Raw genomic sequence first — 22,378 nt, 5'->3', positions numbered from 1 at the left:
AAAATTTTACATGATGCATATCGAAAAAGGTTTATTTCAAATGCACAACACTCTAAAAATGTAATGAGAAGTAATCAAGTTATTCTCCACATCTTTAATACATGTCAAAATGGATAAATGTTTTCCCAATCTCCTTTCAGTAAGTGACCGTGTATTAGTTCTCATGTGTATTAGTTCCAACATTTAAAGAGCCCCCGCCAAGTGTTTTGGAAAATTCAATGATATTATATTCTTCACACTAAACATAACTATAAAACAGGCAAGGAAAAGAAACTCTTCCTTTATTCACTGGCAAATTAACAATGTTAACAATATAAAATAGATCACATTTATGCAGGCTACGCTTCTAAAAGAGAAAAATCATGGCGTTTAAAAATAGTCATTAATTATCTCTTTATAACCTGAAGAGGGCACTCAAGTCCCTTGAAAGAAAAAGTAAAATGTTAAAAGGGATAACAACAATCTTCTTTTTTTCATTTTTATTAAAAGTATGTTATACAGACCAATTTTTTTAAAAAGACATTTAAAGGAAACAATACAGTTTGGCTTTAAATGTTTAATTGATTATCAAAATACACCAGTTTTCACGTCCTACTGGAAAAAAGTTCAGCAGGTGTTTTCCATCCCAGGGCATCTGTCAATCTGTAAATGCTGTACATCATACGTTAATGCCACACTGCCAACAATTACGCAGATTAGCCATGGCTTTAGAGAAATCAAACTGAACCTCAGAGTAACCTGCTTACAACACAGGAAACTAGTAATACAGATAAGCCTTGCACTGCTCCACATTACATATGGACAATATTACCATATTCATAAAAGTTGATGAAAAACATTAGAAGCTGGTTGAAAAGCCTTCAATTCATAAGAGTTCTAATCATTTTGTAAGAGTGATCTCATGAGTTCTTTGGCAATTTTCATTTTAATGAACCTCTTCAGTGTGTTTGGAGGGAAGATATTTGAATAATTTGACTTTAAATATTCTTCTTACTCTGACCTGATACTAAATATTTCATAAGGAAACCCACCAAGTCACACATACTAACATATTATATACATTACATAAATATACACACACACGTACATGTTTTATAGAGATTCTTTCTCTGATGGTGTATTTCAAAACATAGTGCAATATTTTATTAACTAAATACCAGGGTTGCCAAAAAAATGTATACACATTTTAAGAGATGTTATCTATGTATTACTTTTCAAAGTTGAATTAAGTAACTACGTGTAGTATGACATTCGCTCAAAAGATGGCGTTAATCAAATGAATGCTAGTGTCACTCATTGTATTGCAATTTTAATAGTTTTTTCTTTCTTGAAATGTGTATACATTTTTTGACACCCTCTGTATTTACTGCAGAGAAGTGAATTATTAAAAATACTAGTTTCTTAGCAACATAGCCAGGGGGATCCTGCTTTTCATTTGTAGTTTTTCTGACTCTCAATTTTACTGCTGTTAAGTAACTTGCTATCAAAAGATATTTGGAAACAGTTTGGTTACTAAATTGAAACTAGAGAGCCTCGTTGGGTACCAAGTTAAGTTTGAGTCATTGTTTCAATTTAGAAACTGGGTCACAAAAAGTTTGAGCCAAAAAAACATACAAGAGGATTATGTAAATATAGATTGCAAATTGCTACTAGAACAATAAATAATTATAAAGCATTTAAAAATGCTTTATAATAATTTAATAATTAAAAACAAATTTTGTTATTGTTTCTTTTTTAAGGATCTTGAAATATGTGAGGACTAGACACCCACAATTTTGTATCTTGCAAGATAAATATTGACATTGACATTGACAATAGTTTTTAAGAGAATTTTTTGAGAAACCTAGTGTGAAACACATTTTAAAATTTTATTCTTAAGACACTGTGCTAAATTCCATGGACTATGTCGAAGTTTAGGGTTATGGAAGAAGTGGTACCCAGTTAAATGAAAAAAAAAACGGCAGAAAAAATAGTAAACAATACTGTGGAAATGGTTATTTTGATAATTTAAAATATTTAGAAGTATTTTTGTAATGGCATCATTTACGTTTCTATATGAAAAAAAAATCTTCATTCTGAAAATGAATGCAATTATTTTTATGATGGGAACATAACAAGTTCTTTTCCTCAAGAAAGGGCAAAGTTAACAAATAAAACTTTGAAATCAGAAGTCTCAAGATTTGAATAATTGTGTGTTACACATTTTCCCCAATTGGATTCCTTTACCACATAGCATGACATTTTTTTAGTGGGGGAGGGTGGAAAGAAACCATGCAGTTTAATAGAAGCATATTCTCAACCAAAGTTGTAGCAACTGCTTTGATTTTTAGGTTCTCTCTGGGCCAATAAGTATACACTCTAGTACATGAAATAAAACTAGAAGATATACTTAGAATGTAGTTGTTGTTTTTTTTCCAAAGCATATGTTTTCCTAAAATCATTGTTAGGCAAAGCAAAAAGAAATGTTTATTCTATTACATAAGAAATAAACTTCATTTGGTATTCAACTGACTTTCTAACTTAGCAGACAGGACTTTACATCTTCAAATACAGAAAATAAATTGCATTCTTGGCCCTTGCTTTAAAAGGTTAGAGAGAATAAACGCACACCCTAGTAGTGTTCTAGTGATCTCCCTAATCTCAGTTGCACTTTGTCAGAAAGAGGTAACTGGTAGTTAAGTGAAATACCCTAGATCAAAGGGGGATTAATCACCAACTGAATCCTTGCTGAATAAACCTGTCATTCAAGAAAATTATTTCCACTGAACTTAGCAGAGGATTGAAGGTATTTGCATAACAGGGACCAACATACTTCAGCCAGGTTAAAAGGTTCAGAATTCATCCCATGTTTAGCTTTTTGCCTCCTTTTCCTTTCAGCAGCCTGGTACAATGGTTTCTAATCTGATAATACAGCTAACTATCTAAATGATGTCAGAACAGGAAAGTATTGCAAAGTTTGGATGAGGGATGGATCAATTTCACTTTCAGTAACTCCTAAATCTGATTTGTTGGAATTTAAGATGTAATCCTAAAAAAGTCCCTTAAACCTGACGACTGTTTATTAACATCCCTTTTCTGACCTTTGTCTTAGAAACAACCGTTCTGCCGTGGCAGCGGTCTCCGAAGAGGGTCTGGATAAAAACTGGACCTACCTACCTCCCAGGAGTGGTGCAGGAGTCTATGAATGGCTATAAAGTAGTTTGAAATACTAGAATAAAAAAATAGAAGAAAAATATTAGCAGTTGCTGTTGTGTATAAAATTGTGCTTTCAAAGATCTTAAATCATACTATATATAAAATCGCAATAATTTTAGCTCATTAGAAAGAGTTGGTGTAAAAAAATTAAAGTTTATACAAATGTTTAATCAAAAAATTTTTTTGACCAAATAATTCTCTGAGGCCATTACTGCAAACCTGAAATTTGAATCAATTATTTAAAAAGTAAAAAATGAAAAAAAATGCCTACCACTGAGAGGATATTACCAGCTTTAAAAGTTTAAAAAATATTGTTTAGTAAAACACTGAAGAAGGGTTTTACCAAAATCATGAACTATCTTTTCTGGAGTACATTTCCAGAAATTTAACACTTTTTGAACCTTTTGGGTCTACTGAAGAATAATTACCCATATGATAGACATCAGATTTCATAATCATTATTTTGGCACTAAAAGGAACTTTAGCAATTTTGCATCTAGAGTAGGTTTGACACCATCCAAATCTAACTGGAAGTAGGTGCTCATATTCACTGCGAACGCAAAGCATCTTTCAAGTTAAAAAATGCAAAGAATAGTTATCAAAGAAAATGAATAAAATCCATAGTGAGATAATTTTTTTAGAAAATGATTGAAGTTTTAACCCAAGAAAGGACTCTTAGAGTGTCTTATAGCTTAGAATAAGAACATGTCAATCACGATTAAGCTTCTGGAATCGGAATCCCTTTGAAATGCAGCTGTTTCTTCTTTAATTGTGGCAGCAGACTCTGAAGAAAAGAAAGGTCCAGCCTTAAAGATGAGTAAGGAATACAAAATAGCTCAGGATTAGTTGTGGAGTTCAAAGGTCGCTAATTACACTAAGGAGTTCCCAGACACAGGGAAAACATTAAACAGGTCACCTATCAAACGGGAAGCAGACTTTGTCTTCAGAAATTTTCCTGAAGTGACAGGTTTCTAGACAAAATCAAAAGCATCACAGTGTGTCTCAACAAGATGAAAACATGAGTTGGTTTTAGTTCTGTAGCGTTATGTTAGGGTGGAATGGCAACAGATGGCATCAAGTTGCCCATCGCCTCCATACTTTTCCAGTACTCCTTAGATTTTCCTCCGCTTTCTAGAAATGTCAAACCAAAGATTCACTGGTTCTTTGAGTGCTTATAAGGAGTTTTCCCTAGGGGATTATTATACTGACTCTCTGCTTACTACTCACTAGATAAATGCCTCCTGCTTATCTTAGTGTACTTTGCTAAACATTTATACAATCAAGATGTCCAAATGGCTTCATTAATACTAACACAAATGTTAAACTTTCCTTGAGTTTAAGAGGTCAAAAACTTAAGGGGAATAATATTTTTTTTAATTTATTTTTTATTAGTCAGGTGCAAAAAACAATGTAATAGTTAGACATTTATCATTTATATCCCTTGCACTGTCAACCCCCCTCCCCCCATTCACTATCCCTCTGACATCGCACACAGCCATTACATTTCCAGTCTCTATTCCTAATGCTGTACTCCACTTCTTGTAACTATATACATACATGCATACGTGTGTGTGTGTGTGTGTGTGTGTGTATATATATATATATATATACACAATGTCAACTTGTAGTTGACATTCATTATTGTTCAGTTTCAGCTTCAGGTGTACAGTGCAGTGATCAGGCATCTACATCTTCCCTGAGATGGTCTCCTTAACGAGACAAGTGTCCATCGGACACAAAATCTTTACATTACAAAATATTTTGTACAAAAATCTTTACATTATTGATTACATTCCCCAAATTAACTTTAGTGATCCCGTGGCAATCTTGTGGTTACTGACTGTGCTTTCTAATCAAGGGGAATATTTTTATTCTTTCAAGAGGAATGTTTTCATTACTGATTATCTATGGTTAGGCTAGAATAACAAAGTCCTGGTCAGACAGTTATTCCATTTCCTTGTTACTTGGCATAATTTTGCACAGAGAACATTGTGCCATGATAATGCCTTGCAGAAAATGAGTTTTAATGAGTAGGACTGACCTTAATTTAAAAAAACGTATTTCAAATCCTAAATTTATATGCAATATCCCCCCAAATTATCATAGCTGTCTTTCAAGGAGTTGGCAGCTTTTTCTAAGCTTTTCCTTAGGAGACTCATTAAAAAATAGAAACCAAGATACAGTTTAATTGAATATTAGTCTGTAATGTAATTTTTTATAAAGCTTCTATTTCTGTTCTGTAAAAAGACACTTGACATGGATTCAGTTTTGATGATATTGAGATTTCATCTTGAATGGTCACTTAAAGTCCAACTTAACAAGTGAAGTGCTTTGAAAACAGAATGAGACATAATTGTAAGGACAGGTAGAGAATAAAGACGATGACTAGAGTGTTCGTGAGGAAACGAAGAGAATGCTAGTAAGAAAGCGAGTGACACATTTAAAGAAAATATGCTACATGAGACTGAAGATAAAATGATACTCTCTATCCACAGAATGGCTTGAATTTTCACCTGAATTCATTCATTAATTAATTTTAATAGAACATGAAAAAAGCAATATTATACCTCAACATATCTTTGAAAATATGGCTACAGACATTAAGTGATTACAAAACACTGTGCTCATCTTCTGAATGTTATACTACCCCTCTTAATATACTTGCAGACACCCTAAACAAAATGTTACTGTGGCAGATTAATAAACTTACCTGAAAAGTAACTCTAGAACAGAGATAAACACTTTAAGTAGAATAATGCAGATTCTTTATTGTCAATAGGGTAGTTCTGATTAAGAACAGGTTACTATTTAGACAATTTTCCTTTGTTTTCATTGGCTGTCTTTTCAAGAGATTTACAGTTGTTTCTAATGTGGTTGCTGGTATTCTGTAACAACACAATGTCCTAGGAGCTTGGTACTCAGGTTTGGAAGAGTGAATGGTTTTTTATTTTGCACATCATCTACAATCCGGAGCTGCCTGTAGGTCAGCACTGAAGAGGAGCCTGAGCCTGTATCCAGAAGGATCAGTGGAGAAAGAGGGCGATGATTGATTAGCCAGGTCTACCACTGGAGCAGGAAGCAACAGGTATGGCACGATGACCCAGGACTAGTCTAAAATAAGCCTAAAATGAATCACTACTGTTTTATGCTCTGAATCACATTTGAGTAAAATCAAAGGGTAACAAAGTTGGAGACATTAGTCTTTAAAATGTTTTTTCACACTATGTCAGACTAAACATGTCAAAGAAGAGCATTTTAATAATTAAATCATTCAATGATTTTTTTTCACTCATAGGTTATATGCATACACATTAAAAATAAAAGACTATGATTTAATTTAAGTGGTACTACTATTGTATAAATTCTATTTAAACATGAGACAATTACAGTAATAATGATCCATATGTCACTGGAGCAGGAGCTTTAGAATTCCAGATGTAATATTCAGAAGAAATTAGTTTCCGGTCTGGGAAAAAAAAAAGAAATAAATGACAAGACTAAATTCAATAAGAGAACAAAGTCATGATTATTTTAAAACTGTGGAACACAATTATCTCAAGGAAGGTAGTATTTTGAAACATTTATTTTAATTTGACTTTACCAAAGATTATAACTTTTACCACTTTAAAAATATGGGTTCGTTATATATTTAAGTAATCCATCTTTAAGCTATTTATGCCAATATCCCTCATTTATGCTAAATCTGCCAATTTTTTTCTTACATTTTTCCTAAATTCTGTTTCTTGTAGACCATTACTTCAACTACAACATAAAAAAATTTTTTATTGCTCTCCCTTTTGTAACTTCTTCACCATGGTACTGATTCTAATCTTGCTACTTTCTACCCATTCTAATTTTCAAAGATAGAAATAAACATCTGACTTTCTAATAATGTTTTAAAGAGATTGCTTCAGTAGTTTCTTACAGTTCTGATCAAATTTAAGCTTTTTTAAAAATAGCTTTGTAGCTTTGGACAAACGACTACCTCTTTGAAATAAAGTTTTCTGATATGTAAAATTGAGATAAATTCTCATTTGGAGATAGACACATGTAAATTCTTATTATTATATGCATCAGTAAATATCCAATTCTGCCTTTTCTACCTTTCTTCTTCATAATGGAAAGGGTATAGGCAGGATATATTTCCTCATAATCTTTTTTTTTTTTTTGAGAGGGAACATAGCATATTGGTTAAGTAGCCAGGTTCTAGAGCCAGACTACTTGGGTTTGATTCCCACTTCTGCCATTTATTAGTTAGGTGACCCTAATCTCTCCGTTCCATCAGCATCCTCATCTGTAAAATGGAGATAATACTTAATAGGGTGGTGTGAAGATTAATGGGTTAACATGCATAAAATATTTAGAGCTGTGCTTGGCACACAGTAAGCAATAAATGTTAAATTATTATTTAATATTTTACATTCATTAGGTACAACCTAATATAGTGGTTTGTTGTATTTAAGACAAAACCACTGGTTTGCCCAAACTGACATAACTATATTATGCCTTCATAAAAAAGATGCCACCTCTATGCCAACCCTTGCTCATCCAGACAATTTTATAAACAGGAGAAGACAGAGGACAACGTAAAGTACACAAAGTGTTACACAGAATTAAGATCAGGCCAGAATTTTTATAAATTGGGATTATTCTGATCTTTTTGTTACACTTTAATTTTACCTTAGGTAATAACTGTATAACACTATTTTAATTCCCTCAAGTTCGTTTGAATCTGTCCAACTTACGTGTACTTATTTTTGGTTTTCCTGATGCAAAAACTTGAACTGAATGCTGATCCGCATAACACCCGGTAAGTGTATAATCTAAGATCCTAAAATGGAGCTAGAAAAAGAAGAGAAATGTACCAAATTGAGGTGATTCTCTGGTAAAAATAATGATCACACTTTTTCCCCTTGACGTAATTTTAGGAATTTACTTCACACAGTTCACAAAATTAAGATCACAAATATTAAACCTGAATATTGTGTGTGCGCACACGCATATGTATACATATACATACACCATTTCCCCTTTGCATTAGGGCAGCTTCCTTGAGGTTGCCATTATGAAGAGCTTAAAATACAGCAGGCAATTCACTAATATGAACTCTAATCCATACTGCAAGGTATCCCTATTTTACAAACAGAGATGGAAGCAATTAGCATCCCAGCAAGTAAGTAGCAGAGCTGCCATTTGAACTCAGACCTGACTGACTACAAAGCTGTGCTCCTTCCCCTACGGTGTCTGGTGTTCTGTATATTCCCTTCTATCTCTAATCTATGTGACTGTGATATACTTTTCCTTGGTAGTAAAACAATGAATATTCAATGAGACGGTCTCTACCCTCTTTGAGCTTCAAGTCTGGTCTAAGTCACGTATTTTTTTTAGTAACACCATCTTTGACTTCAAACTATTTCTTGTCTGTGTACTTAATTAGTGACCAAGACTTTACCTTTATTACAACTCTTATAGCAGTCTCTTTCTTTCATTCCCTTCCTTTCTCTTTTTGTGACACTATACTAGCTCAGCATCATTCATTTATTACCTTTTATCTGGAATACTAATATAGCTAAATAATACTTTGTCTCAAGTTGGTTTTTTTCACTCACCTTCCTCACATCCATTCTAGATTGATCTTCATAAAGCATTACTTTCTGAAAGACCACTCCCATACTTAAAAACAGAATAACATTTTCTAACAAAGGAATAAAAGTCAGATTCAAACCCTCTACAATCCAGACCTAAATCCCATATCCAGCCTTATGTATTACTACTGTTCCTGGCACTGGTTCCTAAACATACCTTGTTATCCTTCATTCCTTTGATTAAGTCATCTATCTATACAAATATTAGTCAGTTTTCCAGGCTTCGTATTCATGCTAATCTGGGCCTCAGAGTTCGCCTTAAACTCCATCTCTATTGCAACACTTTCCTTGGCCACTTTGGTCAGAAGTGCTCATTCCTTCCTTGAAATATCAAAAGCAGTTAGAATTGATCAATTATTGACATGGATCATTGAAAATCCCTAGAGGGCAAGGACGACATCTTACATGTTTTGTATACAAATCTCAAATGTGGTAACTAGAGCTGAGTAGAACTAGATTAAGTTGAGGTGTTTAGGTCATACTTAACTGTTTCACGTTAAAAGTTTTAAAGTATTAAGTGAAATGGAAAGTGATTAATAATAAACAAAAAGAATCTCACAAAAATTTTAAAAAGAACTTAGCACGACATAAAAAACAGAATTAAAAAAAATGGTCAGAAAACATTAAAAATCAATTAGATACATGTAATTTAGAAAGAAAGGACAGGTTTCTAATGTAGCGAGCCATATATTTACCTTTAAATATGCTGTACCTTCGATGCAAATATGGTCAAAAGGCTGCTTCGCATGGTTCTTAGCTCCAAAGGTTATAGTTGCAGAAAGACTAATTTCCATTGATTTTGGGAACTTCTGTCCTAAAAACACAAGTACACCACTCAAAAATCCTAAATCAAGTAGATTGTACAGCAAACGTATGAGAATAATAAACAAAACCTAGCTCACCAATAGTCCAGATCAATAAGCTTTTCTCTCGAAATACTTCAAGCTGGCCAAAACTAACTTTGTATTCCACCTGTGTGATTGGACCTCTTTAAAAAAAGAAAAGGACATAATAGGAAGAAGTAATGATTGCAGATATAACAGTTTTAAGAAATCTAAGTCAAATCTTGCTATTGTCACTTAATGCAAGGACAGCATAAAAGCATATCTATATTCAAGTTTGCATAATAGAGTAGAACAAATAACAAATATTATATCTCAAAAAAACAACAGAAATGCAATAAACATCTTTGGTGATGATACACATTTCATCATTAATTTTAAAGACAACTATAAGATTATATAGACTATATTAATACAACCACATGGATCGACATAACATTAAAACTATGAGTTTACCATACATTTAGATATCCTTTGAAAAGAACTATGCTGTAGAACAACATCAATTTACAAAAACTGATGTGGAAGTACAGTTGAATCTAGAATAACATGGGTTCCCACGCAGTTCAAACCCATGTTGTTCAAGGGTCAAACTTTTCAATCCACAGTGGGAACCTGCAGATGTGGCGGGCCATCTGTAGTTAAGTTTTTGCAGAGTCAGAAGTTATATGTGGATTTTTAACTGTGCAGGGTTCAGTGGCCCAGCTCCCAAATTGTTCAGGGTCAATTGTAATCTTGTGATATAACTGCCTTAAGTCACCAGGTAGTTGATAGTTGGGCTTGACTTGTATTTAGAATACAGAGAAATTGCTAGAAATAGAGCTTGGAGTGAAATAATACCTGACGAAGTTACACTGGCTTAAGTTTATATTTACTAGCAGGTTTAACCAGAAATACGAAAACACATTTAAAGGTAAAGAGATTATTTTTGTGACGTCGTTTTGGTTCAGAATCAGCATTAATTTCAATAAAAATATCTTAATAAGGTAAAAAACAAAGCCACATAATTTATTGTAGAGCAGGGGAAATGTACTAAAAAAGGCAGAAATTACAGCATCATGTTATTTTATTCCTACCTATTGTAAAATGGTATATGAGCTTCACAGAATTCAAAATTATTTTTCACACTTTCATGAAGTTTTAAATTAACTGTTATTTTCAGTTGTACTTCTTCCTCTTTCATTTGGTAAAAGCCCAAAATTGGTGGGACAGGAACCTGGACACAAACATAAACAAATTTTTTATATAATTCTCGGTTAATGGGTCTAAAATATCAATGGTGATTGAGAAAACAAGCCTTGCAGTAATACAGTCATTACTATGACTAATGGGTTACTTCAGGTTATTTAATAAAAAATGGTAGAGCAACAGTACATTTGTTTTAAGGGCAGGGACTCTTTTTCTGTTTTCAGAGATGAAAAAGGTACCTTACAAAGGTTTGCAACACATTTTTTTCCCTACTCTTGCTCATCCAGGTTCCCTTCCTCCAGGTTCTCAATGATCTGCAATATAGGACGTGCACTAGACACACTGGTCGCTGACACCCTGCCCGTAATTCCTGCTGCCCCCTTTGTACCTTGTGACACCCCCTCTCCCTAGCTTGGCAGTAGCTTACTAAATTGGTTATCAAGAACTGACCAAAGGGGAGGCAATCTGCATGCTGGGGTGAGTCAATCACTCTTTCTGGTACGTTTGAAGTTAGAAATAGGAAGGACCTACTTATACAGCATAGGTCCTAGAGTCACACGTAGGTCACGTGCAAGCAGAGGAAGCCCGTTGGAAAGAGGCTGAGAGGCAGAGATGAGACAGACGTGTAGACCTTGAGGACAGAGTGATTTTAAATTTAATTTTTCTGGTTCTAATTCAAATATGGTCTGTGTCTATTTTTTTATCCTTGAATGACAATGAGATTGCCTCTTGCATTCTCAAAATAAATTCCCTTTACTTAAGCTAGGTTGAGTAGATTTTTCTAAACTATTGATTCACAATTAGGACAAGAGACAGACAAATGGTATAGTAGAAAAGATGTTGGATTTTGGAATCTGGAAAATTTGGGTTCAAATCTAGACTCTGTTACTTATCAGTTATAAGATCTTGTGCAAGTCATTTAACTTCTGACTCTTCTTATTTGTAAAATGGGGCTAATAGTACCTACCTTAAGGGTTTTAAAAGTACTAGAGAAAATATATGTAAAGTCCCTAGGACAATATCTGACACACAGCAGTTATTTAATATGCAATAAATAGTTATAAATAATTTATATATTTGTAACCACAGTTGCCTGGAATCAGAGGTATTTTTATATGTTCATGGTTGAAACCATGACTAAATCATACTAGAATCTATCCTATACTATGAACTCCTTATTAGGGAACATGAAAAAAAAAAGTCCCATTACTTTGAAAACCATTCAATCTTGTTATAGACACCAGAGACAAGAGGCATCCTATTCAAATAACTGAATATTCATTTTCATTCATCAATTACTGTCTGGTAAATAACTCATGAAAAGTTCTCATTTGGACCAAATGTATAAATGATTTGCTTAAAGCAGAATTAATAAACATTAAGATTAGCAAAGTCTCATATTTTTCCAAGGTTGTTTACCTGGGAAGTGTAGTAGCATAAGTTGAACCACTCTAAAGGTGGAGTGAACGGAAATTTGTAAGGTCCACTAAATGCAGAATCATCCATTGCATCAATGCTACTAGAAGTAAGCATGGCAGAGTCAAGAGAAGTCACACAAGGATGAACCAGAATATCCTGAAGTGGAGATCCATTGGTGGGGAGACTCAAGCTGATGGTAACATTTGGCATGATTCCTTCTAAATCACACTGCAATACAAACAGAAACAGATGTTACAGAGATCTTATAAGTATACATCTTCTGGCTGAGACTTTTCTGAATTTGAGTCCTCTTCCACAACTTAACTCACTTTTCTCTCAAGGCATTGTTCTCTTTGCTTTCTGCACTCTGGTTAATAGTTCTATCATGCTCCGAGACAGTCAAGCGAGAGACCAGGAGAGCCTTCCTAGAGCCTTCTGCTTACATCGAAAACCTTTAGAAAGCTATTTTAAACCCACTGACTTCTCTCCATTCCTGTCGCAAACACATTGGTACAGGCCCTTACAATTTCTGTTACAGCCCTCTGAATGTATTTAGATTTGCTTTCTTCTAATCAACATCAAGCTATATTAAGGAAACATAGTTTTAATTACATTGTTTCCACGCTCAAGAGCTTTCAGTAGTTTCCTCTTGGTTCTGTATGACTTTGAAAACTTTTCATTCATTGTTTGGCTCCCATCTACATCTTAATCATTTTCTACCCTGCAACTAAATGTTGTAGACATATTGGATTCTTGAATTTACCGGAGTAAATCATGTCTTATGCTTCCATGCATTTGTGTGATTCCCTCCAGCTACACCCTCTTTTTTCTATACGTTGTTTGGGGCCTTACATTCTTTATTTTCACCTATACTGCCCACCCCTGCCATGTAGAGATTTGGAAGGTAGAAGGGAAAAGGAAGCCAGTATTCTTGGAAGGTCAAGGAAACCAGATTTGACAGCTTCACGAACCTCTTTCTGAGCTCCCGCTTTAAAGTTCTGGTGTCCAGATGCAGCACTTTCACAGACATTTCCATGAATTTCTGCTTTGAGTTTGTAACAGAGACATGGTGGCTCCTCATGTGTCTCTGTGAACCCTGGCTTCTCTGTCTCCTTCCAGTGTCCAGACTGAGTCATTAGCGACTGTTTCTGAAAGGCTGCAGCTAGACGATCAGACTTTTATCCTCTCAGCTCCTCTTATACTTGAGTAAGCCCTAATTCCTATAGTAAACACCTTTACTCCCATAAATCGTATAGTGGCTTTTTTCATGACCCAACCGGACTGATACACCTTACTTATGTGTGTGGGTACTCAGGTTCTTCCTTTGTACCACAACTTTAACTTGATCTTTACCTTTATTAAATCCCCAACTAAAACTAGCCAATCGAGTGATGTAAAGCTTATTGATGTTTCGTGTGCCAGACCCGCACGGTATTGTAAGAGTCAGTGGAACTCAGCAAGTATAATGCGTAACTCCAAACGCAAGCGGCTAGTTCCACCACCATTTACGCGGTCTGTATCGTGCAAGAAGTACCCACTTTATAGGTATTTGTCTCTGCCCGTTTGTTTCCCCCTTGAAAATTTAAGTTATTTGAAAGCGAGAATTGTTTTATTTTCCTTCGTATTTTGAGTGCCTAGCATATTGCTAGGACCAAGAGACACTCAAAAAATGTTTGGTGAATGGATATCTTTTTCTACTTATGGACCCTACATTTGTTTTCCATTCTAACATGAAATGTTTCATCTTTTTATGTTTTATCTACTGCTCGACATACGCGTGAATTCAGGAATATATGTGTTATACAATGGAAACACTTAAGGGAATAGGCAGGCATTATGAACAATGCCATGTATCAGTGCTTTATAAAGGTCTTTCAATGACAGTTATAATAGCAATCGCATTTGAAAATAAAAATGCCAAATAATCTTACTACAAAATTTAAAAATACTTTAATGTTTTGACTTCTAAACCATCTGCTACTTAACCCTCTATATGTGAACTAGCAAGAACAAAAAAAAAGTTTTGTTTTTTGACAGGTATTTTTTTTTTTTTTTTTTTTTTTTTTTTTGAGAGCCCACTGGCCCATGTGGGAATCGAACCGGCAGCCTTCGGACTTAGGAGCATGGAGCTCTAACCGCCTGAGCCACCAGGCCGGCCCTTGACAGGTATTTATGGAGGTGATAAAATAAGCAAATATTAATAGCAAATACCATAAAATTTTAAAGTATTCAGTTTATACTTATTAAATTAGCTTCTAACATTCTCAAAAGAATTAGAAAATTGCAAACATTGTGGAAACCACCAACAAATCATCTGCTTCTTAGACATTTAAAATACCACATCACCAGTCATTTACTATACAGAATGAGGACACCCATTCTAGAAGAAATCTACATACTACCCTTGAAGTCAATCTGGCATATGTAACTAGGAATTGTAACTTTTAACTAGGAATTATTAAAACAGAAGAGGGACCTAAGAACTTATCTGATTTTAGAAATGAGAAAAAAATTTAAAAATTATGTGACTTTCCAAAGACAAACAAAATTAGTGGTGAGTGGGGACTAGATCTTCAGTCCATTGGCTTTCGGTTTACCAGGTTTTCTACTAGGACTAAGAAAAAACAAAAAAATAATTACTTCCATTTATAATGGACTTCACAATAAAACTCTTTAAATACTAAGCTCCTGAAGTACTTAAAAAAGTGTATTGCTAATAGTTATACTATTTACATATAAGCTTAAAGAAACATTTAGCATGGGTTAAGGGTACACCCCCATTCTTTTTATTTTTAGAATAAAGTGTTTTTAAAGAAGAAAGTTTTTAGAGAAGAAAGTTCTCCATCATGATAATTTGTATCAGAGTAGGACAAGAAACCAATCCAAAATTCCCATACGCCATAAACTGGGGTCAGCCTATCAATGAGCTGAGATATTTAATACCATGATATTAATTAGTAGTACTTTATAGATAACATATTCCCTACTTATTGTCACAGAATGATAAAAGAGAAATAGTGAATTTTCCTACTTTTATCTGCTGGAACTTGTAAGGAAAAAGGATTCAACTACTTTAAGATTTGTGAATAACATAATCCACGAATACCTCAATTTTGGAGCTATTCACTATAGTTATTTCTAATAAAGGTAATTAACTGGAATGTATTTTTTTTTTTTTTTTAAGATTTTATTGGGGAAGGGGAACAGGACTTTATTGGGGAACAAGTGTGTACTTCCAGGACTTTTCTCCAAGTCAAGTTGTTGTCCTTTCAATTTTAGTTGTGGAGGGTGCCATTCAGCTTCAAGTTGTTGTCCTTTCAGTCTTAGTTGTGGAGGGCACAGCCCACCATCCCTTGCGGGAATCGACCCGGCAACCTTGTGGTTGAGAGGACACGCTCCAACCAACTGAGCCATCCGGGAGCTCAGCGGCAGCTCAGCTCAAGGTGCCATGTTCAATCTTAGTTGCAGGGGGCAGAGCCCACCATCCCTTGCGGGACTTGAGGAATTAACCTGGCAACTTTGTGGTTGAGAGCCCACTGGCCCATGTGGGAATCGAACCGGCAGCCTCCGGAGTTAGGAGCACGGAGCTCTAACCGCCTGAGCCACCGGGCTGGCCCTGGAATGTATTTTTGATCATGATGGAAGTGAGTTTAAAACAGACACATAAATTCTTAGGTCACTTTAAAGTTAAAAAGAACAAGGAAGATCCAATTTGTCTGCCAGGACTATTTTAATTCTCTGTACTTAAAATCTACTTTTACCTGTAGGATTTGTACATAGCCATTCAACATTAAGTTTGATATATAAAAAGTTTATATTCATAAATGTGGAGAATAAAGGAAGATATCAGAAAAATAAAGCTATCTGAGAGTATTAATATGCATTTATAGAACTTGTACTTGGAGGGTTTTTATTTTGCATCATTTTTCAACATGGCACTGATCACTGTTAACCGTATTGTTATTTCTATTGTCTTTTCCTATTTTCTGATCTTAAACCAGAGAACCCTGTATTAACCTATTGACTTGTTTAAATAAAACAAGAGCACTTCAAAATGGTTTTAGATATTAAGTCAGAGGTTTGTCAATTTAATCCCCTCTGGAGAAAATGGAATTTAATGAATTTAACAAATTTAACAAATTCTTTGACATTACTCTTTTTAAAAGGCTCAGCCTAATTCCAGCCCCCTCGAACATGGACCAGACTTAGTGACCTGCTCCTAACGAAGAGAACATAGTGGAAGTGATGCTATCTGAGCTCTCAGTCTTGGTAATAAAAAGAATTGCTTCTACCTGTGCCTCGTGCCTGTCTCTGTCTCTCTGTCGAATCACTTGATCTACGGGAAACCAGTCACCACATTGTGAGGACATTCTTAAGCAGCTTGCTGAGAAGTCCACACAGAAAGGAACTAAGGCCTCCTATCATTAATCAGCCATGTGAACGAGCCACCTTGCAAGTAGATCTTCCAGTCCCAATCTCACCTTCAGGTGACTACTGCTCCCATTGAAATCCTAACTGTGATCTCCTGGGAGACATCACACTAGAAGTTCCCGCTAAGTTGCTCCTGAAGTCTGACCCACAGAAACTGAGGATAATAAATGTTCATTGTTGGGATAATGGGCAATTCATTATGCAGCAGTATGTGACTAATACAATTAGTAACAAATGTAAAAAGGTAACATTACAAACTTTCACATGAATCTAACATCTAATGACTGTTATTTGATAAAATGACAAAAATGAAGAACGTTATATAACAAAATAAAGTCAGCAAACTTTACTTTTCTCCATAGATGTTAAAACAAATACCAGAGAAAAATCTCACCTTGCAAGTGACAGTTCCAACGACTTGCCACGTATCTGCTATATCCTGTTTATCATATTGCATGGATTTTACCTTTTCAGTAATAGAAATAGAAACTTGTGGTTTTCCTTTGTATGTTCCAGCTTTCCAGGCTGGCTGTTTTTGTGGATGAGTCACAGAAGCAAAATTAATACTATCCAATGAATTCTGTAAGTTGGCATCTAACAAAGTTCCAAATGGACAAGCCTGCAGAAGCAAGTCAGGCAATTGGCTCAATTTTGTATTTAGCTCAGTGTCATTTTTTTGACCTGAGTAAAGAAAATCCTGTACCCCAAAAAGAAGTTCAAAGCCTTGTGAAATTGCACTAATGCTAATTAATGGTGGTCGAGGGGATAAAGTTTGTTCAACTAATGGAACACAAGCATATATTATGCCATTCTTCAGAAAAGCAACAACTGGCCAGAGTTCTTCACCTCCTACTGGAAGTCCATAGATAGAGGTCTTACTGATGCGTGAACAGCTGTCACGACTCTCTGTGAAGTCCTTATCTTCATCCAATAATCTAAGTTCAAAGAGTAGTGATTTAAGAAAAGGACCATCTTCAGGAATAGGCACATAACTTGCTCCATTGAAGACTTTGGCTCGTTTTTCAACAGTTGGATACCGTCTGCATTATGGAAACAAAAACATTATAAATGATTCTTCCAACTAAAATAAAAATGGACGAATCACAAAATAAACAAACAAAAACTCAAAACATGGGGCAAACAGTAAAAATAACAAAAAACACATCAACAGATACATACACACACCCACAAAAAATGTCAACCAAAAAAATATTACAAGTTAAGTTCCGACTATAGTAACTTACTGTTGCATACTTGCTATATTATCTCAAATGACAAAGTATCATTACCTATTACTAAAAATAATTCAATTTAACTTTTTAAATAGGTAGAGCACACGGGTTCTAATTCAAAATCCTAGTTTATTGGCCATTCAGATTTCCACTTGGTGGGCAAGGAGTATATACCTGGACACATTTTAGGTATCTACAAGAGATTTTTTTCTTGATGCCACCTTAGTAAAGTAGGATCAAAAAAAGTGGTTCAATTGAACCCTCTCCAATTTTGAATTCATTAGTTGAGATGATACAATTGTAAAAAGAATGTTCTATTCTACGCAACCTATAGTGAATAACAAGCATCCTGAGTCTTTTTGCCAACCTCTACAAAAATATGTAAGAGCATTTCAGTAATAACTGTTTACCTCTAGGCCCTGGAAGATACTATGAGATAATAAGAAGAATAAAATCTGAATAATCTTTAATGGTTTGCATGCTCTAAGCTGAATGGTAAGTTACTAACACATCCCTTTTTTGTGGGGGTTGGCAGGAACAGAATAGAAGGTGCTTTTGCTCATTTACAGAAATGTTAGGTCACATTTTCTTAGTTCGAAAAATATGTTTTCCTTATTCCTTACCTTTCTACTCCAAAGTCCAGAACAAAGTCATCTATTAGCTATTAACTTCTGTGTAAATCACTTAATTTTCCCAAGTTTATCTTCTTTGCAAAATAAAGGGTGGCTAAAGAACATACCAGTAATTCTCATCAAGGATCAAGAACACATCTGGCCTAAATAATTTTTTCATTAATACTACTAATAAAACACTGATGTTTATTAACAGTCCTAAAAAAGAAAAACAAGAACGTATTCAAAGTTGTCAGTGTGTTAGTGAACCTCACTCATTTATTTATATTCTGATGCATTTTCTTCATTGAGAAAAGAATTAGCTAGCACTCCAGTAACGGATTAGTAGGTGAAAGCCATTTCTTTCTCTGAGTCTCTGGAAAAGAATAGATGAGAACTTTGGACTAAACTCTAGTACAGTGTCTTATCCTGTAGTTACCAAGAGGATAATTAAAGCTCTTCTTAAGTGGCAAGAATCTCATGATTGAATGTAAAGTTAAGAAGTTAATCTGGGGCCTTTTACAATGCTTCAATATGTGCTCAATAAATATTTTTGTTGGATGACTCAACCTGTCATTCAGATTTATTCTAGGCCTTTTCTAAATTAGGACTCAAACCTTAAATGGCCCTACAACTATGGGCTACAATACCAACATCAGTTAGACTTAATTTAACCTGATACTATTACTTCTATCCAGACAGTAAACCTTTAAAACAGAATCTAAACCAAATCTTGTTGTGGAGGAAAAGTAGTTAGATGCAGAAAAGATCATTTGCCTTTTTAATTCTTTAATGATGACCATTATCTGTTGGCATATATGTGAATAATATGCCAGTGCATACCTGTTTAGCCCCATCACCAGCCTCAAGAGGTCAGAAAACTGAAAATAATAAACCTTAACCGGTTCATTCAACAATACAGAATTAATAAGTGACAGATAAATTATCTGAACCCACGTTGCTCCGGAGATGTAGAAATGCTTACCCAGACATATCTGAATTTTTCTTCTGAAATATTCTGAGCACAGTGGGAAAAAATTCTGAAAACAAGCATGACTTCCTCAAGGAGCTTATTTTTGTAAGCCAGAAAAAAAAAATCTTACAAAGCTACAGCTATAAATACAGTATGGTATTGATATAGTAACAAACAAATAGAGTAATAGAACTGAGACAGCAATGTTTATATGGGAGACATAATGAATTATCAAGAACCTGACACATCAATGAAGAAAATATATACTGTTTGGAAGGCGATGTTAGAAAACTGGCGTACAGTACAGAGAAAAACAAAATGGGATTCCTATATTTACACCACATCCAAAGATGGACTACAGATGGATTAAAGGCCTAAATGTAACAAATAAAATGATAAAGTTAAGAGAAGATAATGTACGAAGATGTCTTTGGTAAATAGGAGCAGGGAAAGACTTCAACAAATCTCCCAAAGCATTAACTATTTTGCATGCAATAAAATTAGTGATTTATGTTTAACCTCAGGCAACATAAAGTAAGTTGACAATGATAAATTATGAGAAAATATCTGTGATAGCTAAAAATGACTAATATAGGACTAACATCAAGAATACACAATGAACTTCTGCAAATTAATAGGCAAAAGCCAGTAACTCTCAAAGAAACAAACCGAACAAAGGATATGTACAGGCAAATTCACAGAAGAGGAAACCCAAAGGGCTAACAATCATTGCTATATGGAGAACAGCAAGTAAAAATAAGATACTGTAGTGGCAAAAACTGGAGATACAGGAACCCTTGCTTACTGCTGGTGAAAATGTAGACTGGTGAAGGTATTCTGAGGAGCTAATTATTGGGCAACATTTAGTCAAAATCAGCATAGATATGTCCTATGGACCTTTTGCAGTATCTATTGCAGTAGTTTTCTCTCTGATGGCAGAGTTGGAGGCAACCTGGGTGTCACAACTGGGGAGCAGGGTAGGTAAAGTGTGGAGGATGTAAACCATGCTGTGCTACAGAGTAAACAAAAGTAATGGCCTAGGGCTGCACTGTCCAACGTAGTAGCCACTAGCCACATGTGACTATTTCAACTTAAACAAAATTGGGTTGCTCAGTTACAATAGCCACTGTTTCAAAAGCTCCATAGCTACATGTGGCTAGTGGCTACAATATAAGACAGCATGGACTTATAACACTTTCCATGTCCATCATTGCAGAAAACTCTATTGAACGGGTGCTGCTCTAGACGAACACAAAGTAACATGGAAGTTTCTTAAAAATAGTGCTGACAAAGCTGACAAATGTTAGAAAAGGGAATGAAGTCTCTAGCACAATTACGTAATTTGAAAAATGCATACACAAATATAAGGAAAGCAACAAAGACAGGCATACGAGTTACCTGCAACGCAGGGGAGAATGGCAGGTATAAAGATAACCAAGGGAATATATAAGCAAAACTTGGAGTAACTTGGAGAGACCAATGAGGTTGAAGAATCTTACTGAAAAATATTATTAACCTCCTTCCTTGAGGTACAACAAGAAAAACAAATTTAAGTCAGGTACCCTGGGAAAAAATGGTAAACTCCAACTCTGATGCCCTTAGTAAGAAAAATTGTTTAGCTTGCAAAAAGGGAGTTTTTCGTATCCACATTGCCAACCACTTCTCACCTAAAATTACACTCATCTTTATTTGTCTCCATCTCAATTCAGAGCTATGCTACTTTACTGTATACCTTTTCTTGGGGAAGAATGAATTTATCGGAAAGAACTGTCAATAGCCAATGGGAGCAAATGGTGAAACAGATTATTCCATTGCCACCCACATTTTATAACGCGTTATTGTATTTAGATAAAATGTGCCAAATTCTAAAAATGGAACCCGATCAGCTTACATAGTTTAAGAAAAAGTGAATATGATTTAATTTCTGTACTTTTTCAGTTTTCTTCAGCAATTAGGCACTTGAAAGTAAACCTATCTGACATTGTCTAGTAATGAAACATAAGGTGAAAATAACAGTCTGATACCGCTCAGCAAGGATTTTCCAGAAGAATGAGCAAAAATGTCCTTGAATAATTTTTATTAGTGAAAGAAAAAGTTGAAACATGTGTAGTGCGCGACAAGTTTTCTTCCTTTCCTTTCATCCTCTCCTATCAATCCTAAGCAGTGGAGTTAATTCTAAGATACAGTAATACTAATCCTGTATCAGAAAACACGCAAAACGTAATGTGTGCCAGGCATAAACTCATTTAATCCTCACAACTCTATGAGGTAGTATTGTTAAAATCTTCATTAAACAGATGAAACCGAGGTTAAGTAACTCGCCCAGGGTGGCGGACCAGGGATACTTTGCATCACAAAACTATGCTACATAGTCCGTCCCTCCTATTCACCATCCCTGAGGATTCAGACATTTTTACCTGGAGAATCTGACGAGGCCACCAAGCGGGGTTCCCGGTTCGTGGCTTATGAGCCACACTGCCCGTTGGGCCATGATAAGCCGCTACAGCATCAGCTTATCTTTAAGACCGCCAACGAAGAAGCACACCGACTAGCTTTCTCACATGCACTCAGCAGCCCCGAGACTCACTCATCCTTAGCCACCTTCTGCTCCATCACAAACAGGTCGGGCTCAGCCGAGAGGCAAGCTCGTCAGAGGCAGTGACTAAAACGTCTGAGTCCCTCCTGGCCAACCCATGTCACAAAAAGTTCTGCGAAGTCGCCCCTAGAATCTCGGGAAACTGATTTATCCCCGACAGCCCCAGCACTCTCTTCCTCTGAAGACCGTTTCCGGGATGGTGGCCCGCAAGGATCAAGCTTCCTCAGTCGCTCGAGGGACGAGCCT

At 35.2% G+C, this 22,378-nt stretch overlaps 1 protein-coding gene across 4 annotated transcripts; it reads right to left on the bottom strand.

Moving 5' to 3' along the window:
* Positions 1-484: 484 nt before the first annotated feature.
* AP5M1 (adaptor related protein complex 5 subunit mu 1) lies at positions 485-22,330 on the bottom strand. Of its 4 annotated transcripts, none has more exons than XM_081047493.1 (9): positions 21,954-22,330; positions 17,115-17,760; positions 12,290-12,517; positions 10,759-10,898; positions 9,743-9,828; positions 9,536-9,654; positions 7,941-8,037; positions 6,583-6,661; positions 485-3,979 (listed from the first exon to the last, which is right to left on the bottom strand). In XM_081047493.1, the coding sequence occupies exons 1-9, from the start codon at positions 22,025-22,027 to the stop codon at positions 3,961-3,963; spliced, it is 1,488 nt and encodes a 495-aa protein (XP_080903619.1). In that variant the 5' UTR covers positions 22,028-22,330; the 3' UTR covers positions 485-3,960. The 4 variants fall into 4 exon arrangements, with proteins under 4 accessions (XP_080903619.1, XP_080903617.1, XP_080903618.1 ...); XM_081047491.1 differs by lacking the exon at positions 485-3,979 and adding an exon at positions 4,586-6,306; XM_081047492.1 differs by lacking the exon at positions 485-3,979 and adding an exon at positions 4,592-6,203.
* Between the last annotated feature and the right edge of the window lie 48 nt (positions 22,331-22,378).

Source organism: Rhinolophus hipposideros (genome assembly GCF_964194185.1).
Source record: "Rhinolophus hipposideros genome assembly, chromosome: 5".
Lineage (NCBI taxonomy): Eukaryota > Metazoa > Chordata > Mammalia > Chiroptera > Rhinolophidae > Rhinolophus > Rhinolophus hipposideros.
This window is presented reverse-complemented; position numbering and strand designations above follow the sequence as displayed.